Source organism: Myxocyprinus asiaticus, chromosome 39 (assembly GCF_019703515.2).
Source record: "Myxocyprinus asiaticus isolate MX2 ecotype Aquarium Trade chromosome 39, UBuf_Myxa_2, whole genome shotgun sequence".
Taxonomy (NCBI): domain Eukaryota; kingdom Metazoa; phylum Chordata; class Actinopteri; order Cypriniformes; family Catostomidae; genus Myxocyprinus; species Myxocyprinus asiaticus.
This window is the reverse complement of record NC_059382.1, coordinates 33,153,139-33,163,951: the sequence shown is the minus strand read 5'-3', so window position 1 is coordinate 33,163,951 and position 10,813 is coordinate 33,153,139. Positions and strand designations below refer to the sequence as shown.

Below are 10,813 nucleotides of genomic sequence, written 5' to 3'. Positions count from 1 at the left end.
TCAAACTGGAGATTCATTTATTTGAAGAATAGCCTATGTTATGAAATGCTGATTGTGAATTTACAGGAAATGGTGCAATCTTTTCTGAAGTGATTATTTTGAATCAGCCAGATCTTAATTTGTTACACCAAAAAGTATCTTTGAGCCTCAAAATTATATGCATATGTTGACAGATTTTACCCTAAGTGTCTTATTTTTATTTTTTAATGAATTGTAACAAAGTCTTCCGTCATTATTTCGTTTAATTTCTTTTTGCTCTATCAATGTTCAGTATAAATATAAAATAAATACTGATACACTTTTGCACATGGGTGCATTTAGCCGTGTTGTAGGCTACCCTATGTGTACCACAGACACTGTTAAATGTTTGAAACATCAATCAAGACTCTTTTACAATCATTTCGTTGTAGCTACCATTGAAACGCAACACCTCGGTTATTCAGACATCAGAGCGGTCGTTCTCATGTAGTTCACGGTTGGTACCACTAGAGCCTACCCATTGAAAGAATTCTCTCGCGCATGGGTGAACTGCCCATACAATGAGAGTCTGTAGTCAGCCTGCGGTAACCCTGCCTCTCCGGACTCACCGCCGTACGCGCTCGGACTACTGATAATCCGCTGAACGAATATCGCCAGTCAAGACGTATTGCAAGTTGTGTTCCGTTCAGTTTATTTGTGGGATCATCGCAAGGAGTCATGAACAGCGCCTTAAATGACAACCATGGAAAGTGCTTGTATATTACTTGAACTCTCTGGAAGTTTGCGGATTTTCATCTCCAAGTAAATGGATTATAATTGAGTTTATTATTTGGAAGCTGATAGGAAACCTCGGTCATAGTGATACGTGCGTCTCGTTGAGGGTATGACCGAATAATAGAGGAATGCACTGGCGTGAATGCGTTTATTCATTGCTGCATGCCAGTTTGAAAACCTTCTGACATTAACAGTGGATTTGTGACACCTTGCATTTGAGTTGAATACGCGCTGCATTTTGGCGACCTGACTTACTGCATGACATCACTGTGAATAACGTTGCATTCTGGCACTCAAAACATCAGTTGTGGAAACAGAGGAAATTTGAATTCCAGCATAGATACATTTAGACATAAAGAGACTGTTATTTATCTCTAATGAATCGAAATGTTTCCAAATTTGAGTATTTTAAATGAGCTTCTGTTCCCAGTTTACAAATCTAAAAACGTTTTCCAAACATTCGTTTTTGGTTGTGAGAACGTCAAAATGTCCAAATTTCTTATTCAGCGTAACATTCCTGAAATCATTCTCTCAACTTAATTTGTATTAGTCTAACAAACTGGCGTTAGGATAACTCATCTGGAAACCTTCTCTCAACTTAATTTGTGTAACAAACTGACATTAGCTTAACTCTCCTGGTGTTGTTCTTTTAACTTAATTTGTACTAGCCTAACAAATTGGTGTTAGCATAACTCTCCTGGAAACCTTCTCTCAACTTAATTTGTGTAACAAACTGACATTAGCTTAACTCTCCTGGAGTTGTTCTCTCAAATTAATTTGTATTAGTCTAACAAACTAGCGTTAGCATAACTCTCCTGGAAACCTTCTCTCAACTTAATTTGTATTAGTCTATCAAATTGGCGTTAGCATAAATTTGTATTAAAAACTTGACATTTCAGAACATTGTCACGTTTACACCGTTGTTTATTTGATGTAGGACTAAGAACATTGTGGGAACTTCACTATCAGCTCAGACATCAAACAACTAAGAACGTTTACACTAAACGTTTCTCCATTAAAATACTAATAACATAAGAACGTCTGTTCTTAACATTGCCTTTACTAAGGTATAAACATTTCGACTTGAACAAAGAGGGAACTACAGGTCATGGGAGAGGCGGCTCCGACCCAAGCCACCCCAAGTGGATTTGCACCCATGTTAGGCGTCGGGTTGGGAGGATCAATCACGCCAATCGCCACTTCAAGAGGACCAGTCGTCCCGCAACTCCACAGCGCTATAGTTGAACGCTTGCGTGCCAGAATAGAGCTGTGCCGACGGCATCACTCCACCTGCGAGAGCCGCTATCAGCGCGGCCAGGCGGAAAACTCGGACCGGGAACATGAGAGCACACTTCATCTCTTAAACATCGTCCATCAGGGCCCTGGGAACAAGAAAACCAAGGGCAATAGATCGGGCTCCCAGCAGCCTCCTGAATACAACCGTGTGAATGGTGAACATAAAGATCCACAGTTCGTCGGAGACAGAATCCAAAATTTCTTCCCAAATAGCAGTAAGTTTTACGTGACGTATTCACTACACCCACATATACACATTTTATAATTTGCCTAAAACACATGGGGACACATGTCAGACCAGTTCCCCAGAGGAGACATCAACACACTGATATGATGTGATTACTGTATGTATGTGTGTGTGTGTGTGTGTGTGTGTGTGTGTGAGAGAGAGAGAGAGAGAGGGAGAGAAAGAGAAACGGTGGCCTCTATTAATTAAAAAGGCCCTACAGGCATCACATGATTTTTTAAAGGCCTTTTGCAAATATAGCAAAAACTCAATACACCCAGTAGTAAAAGCAGTGGTAATTCAATGACAAACTTTCTTAGCTGATTCTTACTAACGTTTCTGTTATCAAACTCCATGATACCAAGGTACCCCAAATGTGATGATCCCCTTGCAAGGGACCCGCTCTGTAAGAAAAGTAGAAAACATGACATTATAATGACTTCTTGTTTGCAAAATAAAATAATTGCCTTTTATGTTGTCATTGTACTAAAGCCAAAATAAATTTAGAAAACATTATTTACCTCTTCTTAAGTTGACTGTCTGTTAAATAAAAAATATATAATAAAATAATAGTTTATTTAAAATATTAATATTTACTGTGAAAAACGCTTAATGAATAAATTTGTTAAAGAAGTCAATAAAATAAAATTTTGTTTAAAAACAGCTGTACAGAGAATAGTGAATTACAACCCTTTTTTCTTACAAATAAGAATTATTTTTCATAATATATGAAATTATATGCCAATTTATATATTTATTTAATTATTTTTATTATGGCTGTCAATACAATAAAATAATCATGATTAATTTGATGATTATTAACAGAAACAGTTATATTGTGAAATAAAATAAAAATTACAAAACAGATCTGTTACATTTTTAATGGACCCCCTAGCACCCCCGTTGCAGCCCCCCAGGTCCCTGGACCCCAGTTTGAAAACCCCTGCAAAATGACATAACATAAGACAAGTGTCATTTATTGTGATGCAAATTTACTTTTGAAGCTAAGCATTTCACATAAAAATTTGTTAGTTTATTTATTTTATAAGATATTATTAAACAATAGATAATTGTTTAAAATTAAGATTTGAAAATAGATTTTATAATAGTGGACACTTTCTGGTTGTAAAACATTAGTGGAAGGCATTTAGTGGACTTTATACATACTTTAAAAACTCACAGTTGGTTAAAAGTTATTGCAAAAATGGCTATGAAAATATAATTAGTTCTGAGAATGTGGACGCCAAGCAGATGACACTTGTTTTAAGTATCCAAAAAGGCTAGTTCTTTGAGCCACTGTATGTGCCTTATTTTTACAATTATTTATTATTTTTGGGAAGAATATCTTTTAGTGTGGAAAAAGGAAGCATAGATTTTTTTGCATCTATTTTATGTTAACATAAGGAAGTACTTGAGGTCAACAGGTCAGTACTCATCAGAGTCAGAGGTGGATAGAGTAGACAAAAACTGTACTCAAGTAAAATTACTTTAAAAAAATTACTCAAGTAGAATTAAAAGTACCAACATAAATAATTACTTGATAAGAGTAAGAAAGCATCCAATTAAAAGAGTACTCAAGTAGTGAGTATCTCGTAACTTTCACAAATGACATAATGAACATTAATTCCCCTATATTCCATTACATAATACACATTTAATATGTATTACATAATTATTTATTATTATTGTTATTATTATTATTATTAATGGAAATTCTGTCATCATTCACCATCATGTTATCCCAAACCCATATGACTTTCTTCCATATATCACAATAAGGAGATTTTAGACAGAATGTTAGCCTTTGTCACCATTTGCTTTCAGTGAATGTGTTTTTTTTTTTTTTCTTCATATATTGAAAGTGAATGGTGACTGAGACTGTCAGTTCCTAACATCTTTTGTGTTCCACAGAATACAGAAGGTCACACAGGTTTGGAACAACATGAGGGTAGGGAAATTATGAAAGAATATTAAATTATGGCTGAGCTATCACTTTAAAGGGATAGTTCACCCAAACATGAAAATTCTCGCATCATTTACTCACCCTCATGCCATCCCAGATGTGTATGACCTCCTTCCTTCTGCAGAACACAAATTATGATATTTAGAAGAATATTTCAGCTCTGTAGGTCAGTACAATGCAAGTGAATCGGTTCCAAAATTTCGATGCTCCAATAAGCACATAAAGGAATCATACGACTCCAGTAGTTAAATCCATATGCAGAGAAGAATGTGAATCACCAAAAACACAAAAAGAAGAATGTGAAAGTGATCTGTTTCTCATCAACACCTATCACATTTCCCTGCATCCGATTGTCCATACTTCCCTACTATATAGTATTTCAAAAACAGTATGCCAGTGGAGTGGTATGTCCGAATCCATAGTATTCATAAGACAGTAAGCGAGAAATGCCCGGATGATATACTAAATCCATTGGGAATCCGAAGTGTGGATCGGTTGAACACTTTCCTATCCCAGAATGCATCGGGAGCTGAGGAGATGTCACGTTCAAACGCTGGATTTAAAACAAATGGCAGAGAACCTCGGGGCGGAAGGCTGTTTTCAACATTAAGTGCTGTATACACAAAGAACGTTACCCATTGTGCTTAAATGGCGCTTGTTTAACCAAACTTTTGTGGATTATTTTCACGGTTGTGGTTGTCACGTCATATATTCTGGTCGCAGGACCATGCGTACATTCCCAGATGTTAGTATGTCCGAATTCTATTCATACTGCTTCTTGCATACCTAAAAAGCATACTGTTTTACTGGCCGAGAAGTGCGTTTCTCATCAAATGCAGTACATACTGTGACAGTATGCGGTTTCAGACGCAGGGATTGCTTCTGAAGATATTGATTTAACAACTGGAGTCTTATGGATTACTTTTATGTAGACTCATTTTTTTTTTAGCTTTAAAATGTTGGCACCCATTCACTTGCATTGTATGGACCAACAGAGCTGAGAAATTCTTAAAAAAATCTTCATTGAGTTCAGCAGATGAAAGATAGTCATACACATCTGGGGTGGCATGAGGGTGAGTAAATGATGAGAGAATTTTAATTTTTGGGTGAACTATCCCTTTAAGAGCTCTTGTCAGATCTGGATGAATTTGTCAATAAGAAGAGAGGTTTGGAAACCATTCTAGTAATTATTACTGTGAAAACGTGAACAATGTCCCACAGGGACATTATATATAATGCTGAAATACTGTATAAATCAAAGCAAGATTACGTTTATTAATGCCTGCTTTGGCTATTTCATAGCTTTTAAAGCTGTGGATTCTTATTTCAGTGTAGTTACATTTTTCAGTGTCAAAAGAATTTAGATCATTAGTTCTGTACAGCAGTACCGCCTCTCCCTAAACGCAGATTACGCAGCCTCGGTAGAGTACCAACCCCGGTCGCAGAACACTCTCTTCGCCATACGATCGCCTCGTGCCCACACATCTCTCACGTGCGTGCCTCACTGTGCTTGTGCAGAAATGCTGTCTGTAACTTGGATGTTTACATGGATTTATACAGTAGGTATTTTAATCCACATGTTAAGGATGTTTCCCTGCACTAATCAGCCCAAAGTAGCTGCGATAGTTGCCAGTACTAAATGCGTAAATACGGCTCATGGGATGCGGGACAAAGCGCACTGATATATTGCTGCACTGATTTAAAAATGTGCACTTAAAAACTGATGTCACAAGAGCCCGTATTTACAGAATCACCTTGAAAATGACCATCACCATGTTACAACATGCCACAATTTACCTCAGCGTGCTGCCTTAAGTTGGAGCTTCAATTTTAATCTTGAAATATCCACTTGTCTTGGTGTTAAATGAAGGCATTGCATGATGAAACTATTCTTTTTTCACTGTGCGGAGTGAAGAAAGTGTTTCACTTTGAAGAGCATGATGCTGCATCAGTGATGGACTCGGCTTGAGTGACAGTCTGTGACAGCGCACGCAGCTGTGTGAACTTCCACTGTCGTAAAAGTCCCTTTCAATCTCTCAATAAATGACACATTCATTAAAATTAAACCCAGTAATGTAACGACAGGAACGCCGCCGATTGTAAAAGTAAAACATTTTCATTAGAAATTTACTTGAGAGTAAAATGTACCCACTTTTAAACCTACTCTAAAAATCTTTTTTTCCAAAAAGTTACTCAAGTAAATGTAACAAAGTAAATGTAGTGCGTTACTACTCACCTCTGGTGCTCATTCTTTGTCCTCGGTCCTTGCATGTTTGCATCTTTTAGTATCTCTGCTTACAGATACAGATTTTGTTTTTCTAAATGACTCTGTTTAGATAATACATTTAGTAGAGATGTAAGAAAAAACAATATCTGGGTAAAAAGATAACATGAACAATCAAGTGTGATTTGAATGTGTGTGGCAGATCAAGTCATTCCACACATTCTAATCAGAGACTATAATGAAAGACTACATTGAAAGCACTTATGGCATGTGTGAATGATTTGGTTGCGCATAAATAATTATTCAAAGAATGAGGTGGACACATTATAACACTATAACTCTGGCAAGACACCAGTTTTTTATTTCTTCAGCTTTCATCAGAATGGTTTCTTTTATTTCCCATATTAAAGTTCCAGGTTAAATATTTGAAGACTAAAACTCTCTCTGCAGTCAGATTATGTGTTTCCAAAATCAAACTGAAGACATAGGGAAATGGAATCAGTGATGTTAGTTTTTTAGATGAATTACTTACAACAAAATGTGTTTGATAAATTCATTCACATTTTGTCTTCAACCAACATATATCCAGTAAACTTAAAAAAGACATGAGCAGCAATTGGAGGATGATGAAATCCTGCAAACACTGCAGTGAATGGCCTTGCATTTTGTTCCACACCATGCCTTGTCATGCTCTATTATCAAAGGTTTGACAAATTGCTTGCAAAGCACCTTCTTGAATGATGGGATCCCATGAAACCATTTGAAGCGTGCAGCCTGCATATAAATGTTTAGAGCCATTCAATATGTGTCCTGGTTTTGTTTACTCAAAGTCAAACAGGCCTTGAAAACATGATTATCAGAGGACTGCTCTATAAATAAGCATCACGGGCTTTCGGATGAATTCGTTTTTTCCTAGTTTCCTATTTTCTTTTTCCTAAACAGAGGGATATTGTGGAATAACCTCTCATGGAAGAGAAAGTGGGATATAATGAATGGGCTGTTTGCTTCTCTAAAGTCTGGTGATAAAGCCTGGGCTTTAATAAACCAAGTTTGTAGCACATGAGCAATCTAACAATTTTGTTTATTGAAGCTCTGTACAGTTACTGGGTAGCAGATGCATAATGTGTCCCTAGACATTCTTTTATCAACATCACGATAGGATAACATTTTTATGAATGTGTAAGGTAAAGTGTAAATTGAAGGTCCTGTTCCTGCTTATATCAATCACAAATATGTTGTATCAGTTAACATGGACACTATGAAATCTAATTTGCTTATTGAAAAGACTAAGCCTCAAAGGCAGTGGTTCTCAAAGGGGGCACAAAAGACTCACTTTCTCACATCACATTCACTTTCACACAAAAATGTAGACAATTCATGCAAGAACCATTTTGTGCAATTTCTTTTTCTCTGCCTTTTCTCCTTAAAGGGATAATTCACCCAAAAATTATCTTATAATTTACTCACCCTCATGCCATCCCAGATGTGTATGACTTTCTTTCTTCTGCAGAACACAAATTAAGATTTTTTGAAGAATATTTAAGCTCTTTTGTTCCTTTCAATGCAAGTGAATGGTGGAAGAACTCTGAAGGTCCAAATATTACATAAAGGCATCATAAAAATAATCCATACGACTCCAGTGGTTAAATCAATGTCTTATGAAGTGATCCAATCAGTTTTGGGTGAGAACAAACCAAAATATAACTCCTTTTTCACTGTGCATCTTGCCATAGCAGTCTTCAGGCATGACCAATGAATCATTGGGTGAGAACACACCACCAACTCCATTTTTACTATAAATCTTGACAGCAGTCTTCTTGGCGATCATGATTTCAAGCTCGATTACACTTCCTAATGCTTCACGCATGCTGAGAGAACTAGATGGCGCTACTGGAAGTGTAATAAAGCTTGAAATCAGGATCGCCAAGGAGACTGCTGTCAAGATTTATAGTGAAAATGGAGTTGCGTTTTGGTGTGTTCTCACCCAAAACCAATTGGTCGCTTCAGAAGACATTGATTAAACAACTGGAGTCGTATGGATTATTTTAATGCTGCCTTTATATGATATTTGGACCTTCGGAGTTCTGGCCACCATTCACTTGCATTGAAAGGAACAATAGAGGTGAGATATTCTTCTAAAAATCTTCATTTGTGTTCTGCAGAATACAAAGTCACACATCTGGGATGGCATGAGGGTGAGTAAATAATGAGAACATTTTCATTTTTGGGTGAACTACTCCTTTAATGAAGTGAGCTAACAGTGTACATCAGATTTAAATCTATGCAAAATAAAACAGTCTACAGCACATTTACAATGAAGGGGAATCCCATGACAGGGGTTGAACATGAGAAACAGATAAAAGCTATATTTTTTTCAACCATAATTTTGAGCTCAGTGACTTAAGGTTAACAAATACAAAGACACAGTAACATCTTTTATGTCTTTATATGAACAGAGCTGCATTTGCACATATAAAGTTTTCCCACATCTTTAAGAAGAAATGTCTAGTTGTATCATTTAGTGTGTGCTACAATGTGTTGTTGTTTGCAACATAGCTGTGGTGGTGAAAATGTGGTCGTCTTCTCAATAATTTTTCCCACCGGTAAACTTTCAGTTTAATGTCCAGCACCCATCCACACATGCAAAATAATACTATCTACATGATTTTAGAGACATGAATATCTTTCCTGACTCGTGTAAGCACTAACAGAGTGCGTGAAGTATTGAGGATATCACAGAACGTGGGTAATATCGGAACCAGAAGCGTTTTTCTTGCACGTTGGAGGAATCCAATTAGGCCTGTCATGATTATTAAATCGTCAGATCGCGGTTATTTGATCTAACTGTGGTTATTTGAGATAACCGCGATTATTGTGCACTTCAAATTCCAATCACATCTTAATGCCCAAATAAGGGAATTTTAAGGGAATATATAAATGCCATGAACACCATGCCATTTGTGTAATCATTTGAACTCTGGCCGTACTGTCCGGAAGAGCACGTGAATTGCTTCTCATGCGCTCTGATGCATGCGCCGTCAGCAGAAGCTCGTGCTAAACTTTGTTTGACAATTAATCATCAGCCAAATTTCATAATCGTGACAGCCCTAGATCCAATCCACCAGTTAAGTTTATCTTCATATTTATCTTCTCATAACACCTTTGTGAAATATTATCCAACGTTTATAAACTTAAATGTTTTTCACGGTCACAATGTTTCAAATTTCTTTATCTTGTTGGTACAAGAGAAACACTCTGCTTTGTTTTCCAGAGTCCCCATCCAAAATGGAGGGGGAATTTTTGATGATGTAATCAAATAGTATCTATATGCATTAGAGTGTCAAAGACGGCATGGCCATGGATCAGCCACAGCACGCTCAGAGGCTGAGACTAAGGATTGAAGAATAAAGAGCTTCAACAGATGTATGCATTCTAAGTATTAAAATATGACCTATAAAACAAGTAAAAAATGTACAACTGAAAGGTAAAGGAAGGCTGCATGGGATAGAAATAGAGGGGGAGTTTAGAAAAACTCTAGCAGAATTGCGCATGCTGCTTAAATCAAAAGTATTCCCTTCTCATCTGCACTGACTCTCCTAGCAGTTACTTTGTGAGGTTTGCCTTGTGTATACCTCATGTTTTATTCACAGTCTGAGAGAGCCTTGAAGAGCGCTGCAACCATTTAACATATACAACCTTATCTCCATTTGCACAGTCTAGTGTCTGCAGGCAAAAATCACCCCTTAGCGTCTAGTATCAGCCTCCCTTTCCAAAATCCTGACTTTTAAGCCATTATATCTGACTATTACAAGGAATGTCATGAATCCAGATCAGATGGGAAGCTCTTTCAAGGCCTTCCCATGCAACACCAATGGGAAAGATGCATTGAGAAGCACATGCATGTCGCAAAGATGGGTGTTACTGTTGTGTCCGGCATCCAATTTATGGCTTTGCTTGAGGACCAGTCATGTTTTGAACAGCGCATCCATCTGTGCTGTTTTTAAATAGTTTTTCTATGTAAATACGCACTAAGACAAACCTCTTTGATCTTTGTGCCATGTCTCCTTTTTTTCAGTGTCTTGCACAGGAGTGTCAATGTTTTTACTCGTCGTGCCAAGTTAAAAAAAAACTTTACGTTTTAAAAGCATGTCTCGAGATTATTCGTGGTGCTGCATCTAGATTCTTCTGGTGCAAGTTTGGTGTGAATGGCCCCATTATCCGATACTAGTGGTCCTTGATTTGTCTCTAAGTCTTTCAGCTGTGGCATGCACCTTTTCGTTGGGCAGGCAGCAAAATGGGGAACTAGAGTTATTATGCCGGATGTCTACATGTTGACTTTGCTAAATTCATT

The 10,813-nt window shown here is 37.1% G+C and overlaps 1 protein-coding gene across 1 annotated transcript in view; it reads left to right on the top strand.

Annotated features, from left to right (window-relative positions):
* The first annotated feature begins 553 nt into the window (after nucleotides 1–553).
* Nucleotides 554–10,813, top strand: part of zmp:0000001236 (mastermind-like protein 2) — a 121,264-nt gene continuing 111,004 nt past the window's right edge. The window contains 2 exon segments of the mRNA XM_051679769.1: nucleotides 554–2,218; nucleotides 2,220–2,264. Of these exon segments, the coding sequence (XP_051535729.1) occupies nucleotides 1,862–2,218; nucleotides 2,220–2,264 (402 nt within the window). The 5' untranslated portion in view covers nucleotides 554–1,861.